The 14,071-nt window shown below is 46.0% G+C and overlaps 1 protein-coding gene across 4 annotated transcripts in view; it reads right to left on the bottom strand.

Annotated features, from left to right (window-relative positions):
* Nucleotides 1-765: 765 nt before the first annotated feature.
* Nucleotides 766-14,071, bottom strand: part of LOC408374 (mucin-5AC) — a 275,329-nt gene continuing 262,023 nt past the window's right edge. For all 4 annotated transcript variants that reach the window (XM_006562228.3, XM_016915347.2, XM_006562231.3 and 1 more), the window contains exons 4-12: nucleotides 9,445-13,698; nucleotides 8,590-8,904; nucleotides 8,388-8,457; nucleotides 7,413-7,828; nucleotides 5,006-6,958; nucleotides 4,504-4,626; nucleotides 4,218-4,384; nucleotides 3,907-4,121; nucleotides 766-3,677 (exon numbers count right to left, since the gene is read on the bottom strand). In XM_006562228.3, the coding sequence (XP_006562291.2) occupies nucleotides 3,256-3,677; nucleotides 3,907-4,121; nucleotides 4,218-4,384; nucleotides 4,504-4,626; nucleotides 5,006-6,958; nucleotides 7,413-7,828; nucleotides 8,388-8,457; nucleotides 8,590-8,904; nucleotides 9,445-13,680 (7,917 nt within the window). In that variant the 5' untranslated portion in view covers nucleotides 13,681-13,698 and the 3' untranslated portion in view covers nucleotides 766-3,255. The remainder of the gene's footprint in view (nucleotides 3,678-3,906; nucleotides 4,122-4,217; nucleotides 4,385-4,503; nucleotides 4,627-5,005; nucleotides 6,959-7,412; nucleotides 7,829-8,387; nucleotides 8,458-8,589; nucleotides 8,905-9,444; nucleotides 13,699-14,071) is intronic.

The raw sequence follows: 14,071 nt of genomic DNA, 5'->3' as shown, positions 1-14,071 counted from the left end.
TGACGATGACAATAATAATACTAATTAATCAATATAATCATAACTCTTTCTTGTTTTTCTTTTTTTTTTTTTCTTCTTTTGTTTTACTTCCTTAATTTCACTTCTTTAGACGAATCACAGAGAGAATTTAATTTGTATTCTTTCTCGCGTTATTTTTTTTTTTTTTTTTCTTTAACATTATATATCCATTAAACTAAACTTCTGAAATAAAATATATATATATATGTACGTATATATATATACATATATATTTATATATTTATATATATATATAATATATTTTGTTCTTTCTCACATAAAATTCCTTCTTCTCGTAAAGCAGCAGCGGTTTGTTTTTTTTTTTTTTCTTTTAACACATTTAGAAGTATCCTCGAATATAATATAGTATAAATTACAATGGAGGAGGAGGAAACGTTACAGCTAAGAAAATGTACATTCATAGTTCGGTATTATGTATATATCGTACAATAAAAAAAGCGGATAGTCGTGACAGTAGTAGTAATAGTTAATAGTATTGGTAGTGGCAAATAGTAATAGTAATAGCGGTAATCGTAGTATTCGTAATAGTAATCGGTGACCGGTAGTAGTAATAGTAATAGTAATTAATAATTAGTAGCGGTAGTAACTGCGATAGCCCCTATTATATTGCGAGAAAGTGTTTTTATCTTTTGTGTTTTGTCGTGTTGCGTGTAATATATACATACGTTTTTAAACAGCATATTATTCGATTATTTCTCCGCTGAAATTACAATATTCTTTTTTTAAGTTAACTCTAAAACGCTGGTTTTTTTTTTCTCTTTTTCCCTTCCTTATACAATTACACGTGCGCAAATGTGTGTGTTATACGCGATTATAGTAATTAATATGAACAAGTGTCGTGTTCTTCCAGGCTACTTACACTATTATTCGATATCTACTTTACATTTTAAAGGTACATTACACGTACAATTATTTCCTTTCTGCCTCGACTCATCCTCGATCTACTTTTACATCAACTTTCTCATTTCCCCTCTCCTCTATATATCATATGTTCTTCTTTTTTTGAATCTCATCTCAAACATTCTTTTCCTTAAACAGCCACGATGGATGATGCACGGAAATTGTCATCTGCAAAAGAACCCGGTACTCTTCGACGCCACACATACGGCAGATGACGCTAGATTTTTATTCGAAAATATGTATGTACACGTGTAAATCACACCATCTTGTCCACGACATCGGTATAATCGGTAATATTCGTTTAGAAATCGTCAGCTAAATAAAATTAAAAAAAAAAACGAGAAGCGAGCGAGCGACCAGTCATCGATCGATCTCGATCTCGATCTGGAACGATCGTTCAACGTATGAAGACGAAACGGTGTCTCTCTTTCTCTCTGTCTACTGTACACGAGGAAATAACAACATCTTGACGATCGTTTTACAGATCAATCGATTAGTTTTTTTTTACGATGCCTGGTCGTATCCCTGTTCGAATCGATGCAACGCATAGGATATCGAGAATACGCGTACGGATATTTCCCTGAGACTGATCAGAACGACTAATCCTCTGTACACGGAGTCACAAAATGAAAGCGCGTAAGCATGCTTTTTGCTAAACAACTCAAGCTTGTGATATCTATGATACAAGTAGAAATTTCTTTTTTTTTTATTTTTCAACATTCTATTTCGACATGCTTCGACACGCTTCCGAAAGTATAAGTACGTAGAGATCGGTTCCATCGACGCATATAAATGAAAAAAGTCTAGTTTAAATGCATCAATGATCCTTTAAACACGTTCACTGCTGAACATGATAATCTTTAACATATTCATTCTATCTTCTTTCGCTATAATGTATATATATATATTTATATATAATATAGTAAACATAAAAATGAAACACTTATATTAAATCGATAACAAAAATTGGATCAATTGGATTGCACCAATCCGTTAGATGAAAACAAAAAAAAAGTAATTTTCAACGTATAATAATACGTGATAACGATGAACATGATAAAAAAAAATAGAAATAGAGCAGAAGTAAAACAACAGTGAACGCGTCGATTACTTTCTCGGTTCCAACGAGCTAACAATTGAACATTATTTGCAAAATAAATCGCTAATTCGAGGATCAATCATCGCGAATTCGATGAGAATTATTGCACACTGTGTCTATTACACGGTCGATCCATTTTTCTTACGTTTCTCAGACCTAAGGGGCGCTGATCGATCGCGTTTAATCGGTAATCATTTAACAAGAAAAAGTGGACTCGCGAAATTGCACATCCCAAGAAAACAAGAAAAGAAAAGAAAAAAACGTAAATGCTCCATATTTCGACGATTAATAAACGCTTGCTTAAATCTAAATCTTTGTAAACGCGTAAACCGAATTATACTTTAATCGACTTATTACTAATAAAAAAAAAAAAAAAAAAAAAAAAAAAAAAAAAAAAAAAAAAAGAAAGAAAGAAAAAAAAGAAAAAAAAAGAAAGAAAGAAAGAAAGGAAGACAGAGAAAAAACGAAATTAACAACGTACTAATAATTCGATAACTCGTATAATTTTCAACGTTTGTTCTCTGTTAACTTAACGAAACAATCATAATCGATTCAATTGAGAACGCACGCAGTTACCATTCACAGTTTCAAATTCTCTTCGACAATGAGTATCGATTCTTTCAATAACGAATAATCGAGTGAATGAAAATAAGCGCATGGACGCCTATCAGATTCCAAAATATTCGCAAGGATCGTTCAAATATTACCTCGCTTTCGGATTGAATGTTTGAACGAATATTATTATACAAGATCAGGACAGTATGATATCATTGAACAAGATAATAATCATCGTATCGAAAAACCATTATTCAGGATTCAATTATCCATAAAAATATCACCGTGTAGAGAACATTTGTCAATAAATACTGCTAAATAGTGTCAGAAAGCACTGTTATTGAACGATCTTCCCCTATCGTATAAGCTTAAATGTAGTTTTCGCACCTTGCATTCGACCCCGGTTGCCTCGTCGTGCGGAATCGGAGAGGAAAAAAGCTGGCCTCTCATCGAACGAGAGACTCGAAACGGCTCAAACGAGCGACTTTTCACAGCGAACAAGATTTTCAGATTCACGTTCAATCCGTGGCAGCTGTCTTGTTACTCTGTCGCGTTCTGGCCTGTCTCTTGGGAGACACGCTCGAGCTCTTTTTCGGAAGTTCCCTCGAGGCGGAAGTCGACGGTTTAGCCTGGGGTGATGACTGCCCCAGAGGCGCCTCCTGTCACCTCAGGCTGATCACCACCTTCTCCACGTTCAACAGAGATCTTACTTTGTCGTTGTACTTGATCAGAGTCACCTTGGACCCCCTCACGTTGATTCGTTCGCCACCACTGAGCAAATGGCAGCAACGGGATTGTTCCAGAAAATCTTGAAGTTTTAATTCTTTCATCACGTCACGATGGGCAATGGCTGGTGGGCCGGAGTGAGCCTTTGGATTTATTTGACGGAGTAACGCGTCTCTACTCTTTATTCGAAGAGCGGCCATCAAGTCTTGGAGGAGCATCCATTTATCCGGATCGTTGGTGAGGGTAAAGAGAACTGGCAGATTCACATCACCCGTCTCTACCTCGATTTCATCTAGTTCGGGTTCAGGACTGTCCATAGGAGGATCGTCGAGGGGATTATAACCTGTTTCTTCGAGGTCTGAAAAGGAATAAGTTGCTTTCAATTTATTCAATTGATACATTCGAATAATAAACTATAGTTCTTATTTTAATTCTCTTCAATTTTGTATAATTGCAAGCTTGAGAGATGGTGATCTATATAAAGAAGAATTGATAAACTATGAAAAGAATAGAGTGTACAAGGAAGATATTTAAAAAAAAAACAAGTTACCTGACAAGAGATTAGATTCTTAGAAACTAGGACGTACCAAAAATAGATGACGGGCCGCCAAAAGACCACGTTGTACTCGCCCGACCCTGGATATCATCTAAATGTTGTTCTAGGATCGAATAGGCATCGGTATCTGCTGCTAGCATTAGCGGGGTTTGTCCGGAATAAGTGGCTAATAAGGGATCAGCGCCGTAGGAAAGTAGCAGGCGTACGAGTTCGGTAGCACCATTTTCAGCTGCCTCGTGAAGTGGTCTGCGTTAAAGCAAATCATTTCAATATATTTTTAATTCAAAGAAAATGAAAAGAGAGGAAATAAAATTTATAAAATTCGAGTTTGTTGATCATCACCTTATTCCACCATTGGCACTTTCACTCGCATTCGCACCGTATGCGAGCAACAATTTCGCGATTTCGAGATGGCCTTTGGAACACGCTTCGTGAAGAGGCGTGTAACCCGCGTTGTCCTTCGGACTCGGCGCGTTATTTAGCTTTTCCAAGCAATACGCGGTGACATCCTGCGACATCCAACACGATGCAAAAATGCAATTTAGATTCAAATGTTTACCAATGAATATTTCACATGGGGCTGCCATTGAATTTTCAACGAGTGAATTATTTTTCAATAAATATTTACCGTATAACCGAGTCTGGCGGCACGGTGCAGCAACGTTTCACCTACACCCTTTTTGATCACCCAGGTTCTAATTTCCGACTGAATATCTGCTACGCACTCTGGACTGGGCCTCGTCAACACTTGCTGTAAAGCAAATATTCTAATGTAAATAAAAAAAAAAGTATGAATATTCACGCTATTGAATCCATTGAAAATTATTTATTTGGCAAAAATACCTAGAATTAAATTATACAGTCAATTTTACATAATAAACTGTTAATATATTTAATATACCCTTTTTATAAAGGTTTTGGAAGGAATCTTTTTCGCTTTAAAAGAGTTTATCATGTAATTTATATATCATAATATAAGTTGTTGAAAATAGAACAATCTGAAAACATAAAATTTCTTAAATAAGAAAACAATAATTTATTTTAATGATTCTACTATATAAATTCTTTAGATTTGAACGATAGTTATTGATCAAAATATCATTGTTTATAAAATACTCATAAAAACTCACCCTCTTTCTTTCCTTGGGTAATGTCTCATCCTTCTTCAAAGGTTTTTTCTTCTTGCGAATGTAATCGAATCCGGAGCGGAATTTCCGCCTGCTTGTCCGCAATTTAAGCTTCTTCTTATTAGGAACTTCTGATTCATTGGTCTCGTCATCGAGCTCATTGTTCTCCGTCTCCTGCGCATCATTTGTTTCCTCCTGTGCCGGTTCCTCTTCCGTCTCAGTCTTTAAATGTCGCAGCTTCTTCTCAGCCAGTGATTTCAACAAGTCTTTCCGCCTCTTCATCAACAGATGATGCTTCGAGTTCATAATCGCCTTGTGACTCCTCAAAATACCAGCGTTCTTCAGCCTCGAAACCACCTTCTGCTTCAAGCTCCTTTCTTTGCTCAATCTATTCTCTGGTGTTTCGTTCTGAGAATCGTCGTCTTGAGAGGTATCATCGTGATTTTGCATAGGTGGTGCCGAAGCTGGCCTATCCTCGCCGAAAACTTCTCTAATTGTCGCCTGTTTCTTCAACACCCTAGTCTCTGTTCTCGTTCTACTCTTAAGCACCAATGTGGAGAACTCGTTCGGCAAAGCGTGATTATTCTTAAACGTATCACGGAAGTTGTTCACAGTTTCCTTGCGGAAACCGAACAGGAACGAATCTGTCATTTTGATAGCTTTTAACGACTTATCTTTGACAGGTGATTTACCCTTAGGCGATTTGGACGATTCCACCAAGGGTGTCAGACTTGGAGTAGGGAGCAATTCGGGTTCGTTGTTGCCTTTCTGCGGCGTTTTATTTACACCTTTGTCCAACTTCTCCTTCTGTTTCCTCTTCTGCTCCTTCTTACTGGTACCAACCTTCTGAGCCAAGACATCAACGATAGAACTGTTCTCCGACTTGGAGTGCTTCATACCTTTGGGCGGACACGAGATGGTCGTGGACGACGTAGCCTCCTCGTCATCGATCTTACTTCCTATTCCAATTCCAGTTGTGCTAAAACTGTAATTGGACTCCACGTCGCTGTCGACCAATTTCTTCCTGTTCAGATACACATCAGAACTATCCATGGAGACAGACAAGGCTGGAGAGCCGGGGTCCAAATCAGGCAGCGAGGTAGACAATCTGTGAAACCTGGACGGTTTCGACACTGTGATCAATCTAGGCGGCATCCTCAAGGATTTCTTGTACACGTAAACCTCCTCCTCCCAGCCGGGCCTAAAATCGCTCCCGTCTCCGAAAAGAGGCTTCGGCTTTCCTTTTTGGGAAGAAGTTTTCGAAGTGGAGGATTTCGATTCTTTCTCCGATTTAGATTTCTGCGGCGTCGCGTCTCTCGATCTAAGCTTCATCCCTTCGGATTCTGCGCTGCTGTTGGCGCACCGTTTCCTAGCCCTCAGCCTGTCAGCCACGGAAGAACCGTGACCAAACTCCGTGCTGCCGTCGCTCTCCTCGCTCGAAGATTCGCTACCACTGGACGATTGCAATTTAATTCTGCTTCCTCTGCGCACCCTTCTCTTCCTGCATATTATCTCCTCCTCGCAATCGCTGTCGTCCTTCTTCGTCTTCTTCTTCGTTCGTCGAATCAACGGTACTTCGTCCGAATCGTCGCTGGAATTCTTCTCCTCGTCGTCCTTGCTCATCTCTGGCTCCATCTTCACCTCAACCTTGATATCCTTCGTTTCCGACGATTCGTCATCTTTCGTCACCTCCGGAGACTCGTCCTTGCTGTCCATTGTGGGCGAATCGTTATCCTGAATCTCCTTCTTGATGTCCTCAGGTTTGATCTGGGACGTGTTCGCGTCCGACTCTTTGCTGCTGTCGTTCCCAGCATCTTCGAGCTTCGAGGTTATAGTACAACTGACCTTTTTCTTGCGGCCACGCTTCTTCATCGCGTCACCGGTTCGTAGTTGTTCCATAAACTTGTCGCACGTACTAGACCAAAACGTGTCTACTTCGGTGATCTTGTCGTTCTCCTGAAAACGGATGAATCTAATGCAATTGTGTCGAGCAAAAATATGACATCAAGTAATAATTTTCATCGCAGTTTTCTAATTACATTGCTCTTCAAAATTATTAGTAAATTATTTATAGCTATATTTAAAATTATACCATTCATTTTGTAGAAATAAATGAATTTGTATAAATGAAATCTATCAATTTATTTTTGTATGCCCCAGAAGATTAATCTTTTTGGGATACAATATTATATCTCAAACTAATTTTTACAATTAATTTTGTTACAATTTATTTCACATTACAAAGAGATTAAAACATTATATTGAAACAGAAGTGATATTTTTTTCAAAGACAATTTCACGAGTCGTTCAAGATGATCTAAACCCGATTAAACAGTCGGTTGCTTTTCAAGGCTGTTCGACCAAACAGGAACGAATCACGGGAGAAACATCCATACGCAAATAACGTTACCTTCAATTCTATTTTCACGAGATCCGACGATGAGGTCATGCCCATGCACATGGCATCGTTCAGTGGGACGGGTGGCTGTACCTTCGACAGCTGTTTTCTGTCCCTCCTCATCTCCTCGAGCGTTTGCCGCTCGAGAACAGGCATCTCGCCTTCGGAATCGCTCTCTCTGAAGTCGAACACCGAAGTCTCGGACGAGCTTCTGAACCCGCTGGCGCGCGCCGGCACGCTCGAAGCGATCGCAGGCTGCGGCGCCGGAACCGGAACCGTCGCGGCCACCGGCATGTTCTCCTCTTCCGTTCTGGAGAACAGGCGTCTTCGGGGCGGTAAACAGGCCACTTTTTCGCGGGTCAACTTTGGAGGACTGCCTGCAGACGAGCCTGATTGAGGTGTCGACGTTGATGCGGCGCTGTCTTGTTCTGAAAGTGGATTTGAATTTTCTGAGTTTCCTGAGTTGAGATTTGAGAAATATTTAAAGCAACGTATGATCCTTAAAATGTGAAATAAGATCATTTTTATAAAATGAATTTAATCATATCCAATGGTATATATTACTGTATGAAATTGTTGTTATAATATATATATTTTAATCAAAAATCAATGTAATTTTCTAACTAATCAATCAGGATAGATTTAATACGAAAATTTAATACAAATTATTTTAAGAAAGCAGGTTGAAAAACGAAGAAAATCAACATTTCATACAAGAATATTTATAGAGTATCGATCTTCGAATAAATATATTAACCTTTCAACTTCCGATAATTTCCTCCTTTAAAAAAACATCGACTAATTACCTTTACTCTTTTTAATTTATCATCGACGTGTAAAATAAAATAACAAGTTTCGATAATAAATAAGAGTTACTTTGTAAGATACATCTCTTATAATTATTAAAATAGAACAAACATCGTTTCGCAAGATGAAACGAAATAAATTGAATTTTCAACAGAAAGAATCAATCAACAGAATCTCTACCTTTTGGAGTGGACGATGCATCCTGAGAGGGTACATTGGTCGGTTTCGTTGCAAATTGACCGGTCCCCACCTTCAAGTATCAAAAAGAAGAGAATCAAAAACAAGTTTTATTAATCCATTTCCGAATCAAATAAAAATTAATTTAAGATTAAAAAGAAAACGAAAAGGAAAATGGAATTAAATACATTGCGTATAAGTTCACCTGTTTCAGTTCCGCCTTCGTTCTGATTTTCGCTGCCAATATGGCGGCGAGGCCGTCGTCTTTGTCACGGTGAATCTGATTCTCGGCTCCTCGGGGTCCCAGGAGTGCCTCCTTGCCAGGTAGCGTGGCGGATGAATTTACTCTCGAGCCGTACAAACTACGGGGGGCCTCCTGAGTGATCGAGTCTACCGCTCTCGGCACATGGAACTTGTAATGGGGCGGCGTGTTGCTGTTTCGTTCCAGTAAGCTTGCAGCCGTGAATGGTGACAGGTTGTGCCTTCCTATGTTCGTTTTGGGCTCGACCGGTGCAACAACCTTTGGGAATAGGGAACACAACGCGTTAGAGAGTACGATAACGGACAGTTCTCACCGCCTCTGAGACCACCACTGGAACGTTACTCGTTACATCCGTCATTCTCTCGGATATGATCCTCGAGGAAGACGAGCATGATTATTCGACGTTCGACTGGCAGATTTTCCAGGGAAGAATCGAGATCGATGTATCGAGACGGCGTTGAAAACGAATGCAAGAAACTTTGAAAGAAGGGAACGTTAAGTTAAAGATCGATAAACGTTAAAGGATAAAGATATAAGAATTTCTCGAGAGAGACGAAGAAAAAGGGACGAACGAAGAAATTGATATATTTGACTTGTCGAGAATTTCAAGAACCGTTTTTATATTTTCACCAGGCTTGTTTATCTACCTCGCCACGAAGTAACTTAATATCCCTTAACTCGGAAGAAGCTTTCAAACTTACTCCAATTAATATTAATCGAAAGTTTATACCCTGAAAAACAAGCGGCTAACAAATCGAAACTCTCAGCGCCACGTACACTCTCGCGTCGAGCGCGTACCTTATTTTGAAAACTTTGCTGACTATGATTAGCCAGGATGGGTTGCTGACTGTTCATCTGCTCCTCCCTCTGCTGCTTGTTCTCCAAGCTGTTCCTCAACAAGCTGAGCACCCTTTTATCGGCACCGGTGTTGCTAGGCGGCTCGGCCGTCGCCTGCCCCCCGGAACTGGCACCACCTGTTGTCGGCGGCCCGCTACCTTTCTGGCCCTGCCTGTAATTCGCGTACACGGACGCTTGCCCCGTTTGTTGCGGCGCGGAATGAACGCTCGCAGGTTTCGTGATCACCGGATGGACGTAGGGCGGCGAAGCGTGAGTTGCCTTCGGCTCCGCTCCGTAATTCCTCTTATCACAGTAAGACGGTTGCTGATACCTGGACTCGGACGACGCGTAACCGTTATCCGACCTCTGTACCTCGTAACTATTCTGCTGCGCGACCAGGGTCCCATTCGGCAACGGGACAGGCAGATTCATCTCCTGTCTCTTCTGTTGCTCGTAGAGAGCCTTCGCGGTTGACAATCTCTGCTGGATCCACGTGTCCAGCCTCGGCTGCTTGTTCGGCCCCCCAGCCCCGTATATCGTCTCCCCGGGCCTCTTCGAGGGTGTCGCGGTCCTCTCCCTCTGCTGCTGGGCCGCCGGTTGCCCGAACTTGCCGCCGCTTCTCCCGTCCAAGTAATATTTCGACGAGTCGGACGGCGAGTAATCCTGTACGGGAAGCGCGGCCGCGGCCGGCCCTATCCTCGCCGGGTCCATCATCGAAGACGGAGGATACCTCGAGGATCTCGAGGCGTTGGCGGCGGTGTCGTTGCTCGTCGGATACGAGGACGAGGGCGGCGCCGGTGGGGGCGGCGCCGGCTCGTAAACCTGCGTCGTGGGCAGTGAAGTCTTCTTGAACGTGGACATGTGGGGCAGTGGAGCGGTATTGTTAGGATGCTGCGAGGGAACAGGCTGCGGGGGCGGGGCGTAGAGCTGCTGCGTCGAGCTCCTCCGTTGAAGAGTATTCTCGTGCGGTTGTTGTTGGCCGTGGTGGTGGCGCAACGGAGCGGAATTGAAGTCCGGCAGGAAGTCGACCTTCGGCGCGCAAACAGGCGTGGACGTTCGTACGGCGCTGGTCGGCGGCAAGTTTCTCGCGTTACCGGCCGACAATCTGTTGTCGTAGGTAGGAGGGTAGGAGGCCGGCTGCGGGGGAGGAGGCTGCGGGGGAGGGGGGAGCATGGTTCTGGAACTGTTGCTCCTCGAGATCACCGTGCCTCCTCCGGTGCTGCTCACGTGCTTCTCCATCGTGGGTATCGTCTCGATGTCGTCCTGTGCGGTCGAGTCGGCGGACGTTTTCACCGTTTTCACGGACAGGTCCAAAGGGGATTCCCTCTTCCTCACCCCGTTCGTCTGGGGCGACGAGGTTGCCACGGAAGAGGCGACCGTGGATTGGATCGTGGCGCTCGAATTCTGATACGAGGACGGGTACTCCTTGTACCCGTAATCCTCGCTCCCCCTCACGGGTTGATGGTGATAACCGGATCCCGCGCGATTCCCTTCGGCCGTCTGGTAACCGTGTATCGTCGTTGCCGATGGAACGGAAGATCTCGATGCCGAGTGGCCTATAGAGGTGACGGTGGTGCTCGACGAGTTGCTGCCTTGGTGGCTGGGCGCCATCGTGGTCGCGTAACTCGGGTAACAACCGTGTTGTTGTTGGGCGGTGTTGTATCTGCTGTACGAGGAATTGGTCACCGTGTTCGTCCTCCCGTTCACGGGCATCGCGTGATTCATGGCCGAGAGGGTGGCCGGATACTCGGCCAACCTCTGAGGCGCCGCCGCCATCGAGGACGCGGGCGGCGTGACGACCGAAACTTTGTTCGTTGCCGCTGCCGTTCCGTAGCCGCGTTGTTGCCTCTGCACCGCCGACGATTGCCCTTTGCTCGCGGATTCCCGCCTGTTGGAATGATAGGACGACAGGGCGGCGATGGGCGGAAGGTTGTGCGTGTTGCCGCTCCTCTGACCGGTGATCGACGGCTGGGTAGGGCGGTAGGGCGAGGCGTAGGGCACCTCGATCGAGCTCCTCTTCGCCCCGTCCGCCCCGTTGTACGTTACGACCGGTTTGCTCGGCTGATAAGAGACGGCGCCGTTCGCGTTCCCGTTCCCCGAGCAGATCGACTGCGGCTGTATCGACATCTGCTGGACGTACGACGGCTGCTGGCTCGGTTGGGGTCGGCTCGATTGCGAGTAATAGTTGGCCTGCGTGTGTTGCGCCGCCGGTTGAGGGCTCTTTTGGTAGGAATGATACGAAGATTGTGGCGGCAATCCGTACGGATTCGCGGCGTAGCCGGCCGCGTTCGGCTGCTGATAGTGCTGCGAGGTGATGGGGGGCAGGGTAGGGTAGGAGTGTGGGGTGGAGTGAGAGGTGGCCGGGGGCGGAGGGGGCGGATAAGTCGGCGAGTGCGGCTGGAAGCCGCTGTGCGGGGATGGCGTGTGATGAGGAGAGGCGTGAGGATTGTGCAGGGTGGACACGTGGGGCGATTGTCTGTGGGGCGAGGGGGTGGCGTGATGCGGAACGTCGTGGGGCGAGGCGACGGGGTGATAACCGCCTAGTGCCGCCGGTGGTGGTGGCATTTGGTTCGAACTCGTGGAGGAGGAGGAGGAGGAGAAGGAGGGGGTGGAGGAGGAGGAGGGTGCGGACGTCCCGTGCACGATCATTCGGCCCGCGTACGAGCTGGACGCCATCGAATGAGGGGACGCGTTTATTCGACTAGAAAGCTGTTGCTGCTGGTGCTGTTGTTGCGATTGTTGTTGCTGTTGGGCGTGCTGGTGGTGAGGAGGAGGTATCATGGTCCCGGCGGATGGCAAGTGAGACGAAGGAATGTGCGCCGGGAGGTTCTGGTAGGGCGACGACGACGTGGACGAAGAGAGCGACGACGCGGACGACGACGAAGACGAAGGAATGTGACTCGAGGGATTGGCCGTGTGGCGGGGACTGCACGGGTTCACCGACGAGCAGGACGGAGACGAGGAGACGCGCGAGCTATGCGATCTTTCCTGATGCGAGGGCCTGTTGTTGTCCATCGCTTGGCTGCTCGACGAGGACGACGAGGACGTCGACGACGTGGACGACGACGACGGGTTCGTCAATCGGTTCTGCTGATGCTGCGTCGCCGCGCGATAGTTGTGCGTCCCCGAGGACGAGCCGTAAATCGAGCTACTCGACGCCGGGATGTTGCCGGTGTACGAACTAGGCGGCACCCTCTGCTCCTGCCCTTGGCCTTGCGTGGGCGCGAGGTTGCTCTGCTCGACAGGCGTCGGCCTCGTGGCCGGTTGCACGTTCCCCGTCGACGTGGACGCCGCTGCGACCGTGGACGATTGGTAGATGGAGCTCTGGGTGAACGGAACCGGGGCGCTCTTGGTTATGTCCGGATGGTGGTAGCGGGGGTAATATTGGGTTCTCTGTGCTACGACCGGCGCGCTCGGCTGCGATTGTCGATCGTTGGCAGTTTGATAAGTCGGTTGGTGCGTCGAGGCGAATATCTCCGCGGTCGAGTACGAGGTTCTGGAGACGGGGTTCAATTGTTGGTAGACGGGGCCCGGGGAATTGGGCTGCTGCGGCGGTTGCATTTGATGCAGATGGGGCGAGGTCGGCGCGGCCGCGGTCGTTGGTTGCTGTTGATGGTGATGCTGGTGATGATGGTGTTGAAGAGGATCGTTGTTGGACGACGAGGAGGTTGTTGGCTGTTTCTGAGAGAAGTTCGACGCGGAGGAGGAACGATTGGAGGCCGATACCGGTTGCATCTCCGTCAGGGTGATGATGCTCGAGGACGACGAGCTCGCCTCCATGGGAGATCCCTCGTCGCCTGGCCTCGTGTCCGGAACTTCGACCCTGGTCGGCTGGGGTGGATAAGGTTCGACGGATGGGCTCCAGAAGCTGCTGCTCGTCGCCGCGTTGTCCACGGACGACGGCCTGACATCGCCGAGATATCGGTTCGTTTCTTGATCGTTGGCGTTGCCGCTCGAAGCCGATTGCGACGGTAGCGATAGTGGCGGTGGTGGTGGCGGTGCGGGTGGTGCCGGGGACGGAGGAGCCACGGACGAGGAGGTGCCATGGTCGTGCGACGACGATACGGACGAGGCGGAGCTCGTTGATGTCGCGAGACCGTGATCCGCTGACGCGGTCGCACTACCTGTACTCGGTACCGGCAGTCCCTGGAAGTACTGGCGAGCCCCCTCTAATACGTTCGTGAAGCTCACATCCATGTCACGCCGACTGCTGATCTGCAAACAGAACGAATTTAATTACGACAAGTCCGGAGAGAATGGATTTAGATCGTTTCAAATTTGTTATCTCGATTACTTTGATCGTTTGATTCTTTGCGAAAAGATAAGCTTTGAGTATTTCTCTAAATAAATCATTTCGAACACTTAGAATATTTAATAGAATGGATTCTTTAAATTACACGTAATATTAATTAAATTCGAAGCTTCGAAAGCTTAATTTCTAGTGTTTCGAACGTTTCTCGTCGATCTTACGAGAGGAGAGATATATTCCCCGCGGGTTCCTCACGCAGATGAGACATTCGAAAATAAGGCACGTCTCATAAACCGCAACGGGCGACCCCGAAGATTAACGAAAACTAAGTTCGCACGG

The sequence above is a fragment of the Apis mellifera genome, linkage group LG12 (genome assembly GCF_003254395.2).
Source record: "Apis mellifera strain DH4 linkage group LG12, Amel_HAv3.1, whole genome shotgun sequence".
NCBI lineage: Eukaryota > Metazoa > Arthropoda > Insecta > Hymenoptera > Apidae > Apis > Apis mellifera.
The sequence above is the reverse complement of the archived record's forward strand: the minus strand, read 5'-3'. Positions and strand labels throughout refer to the sequence as shown.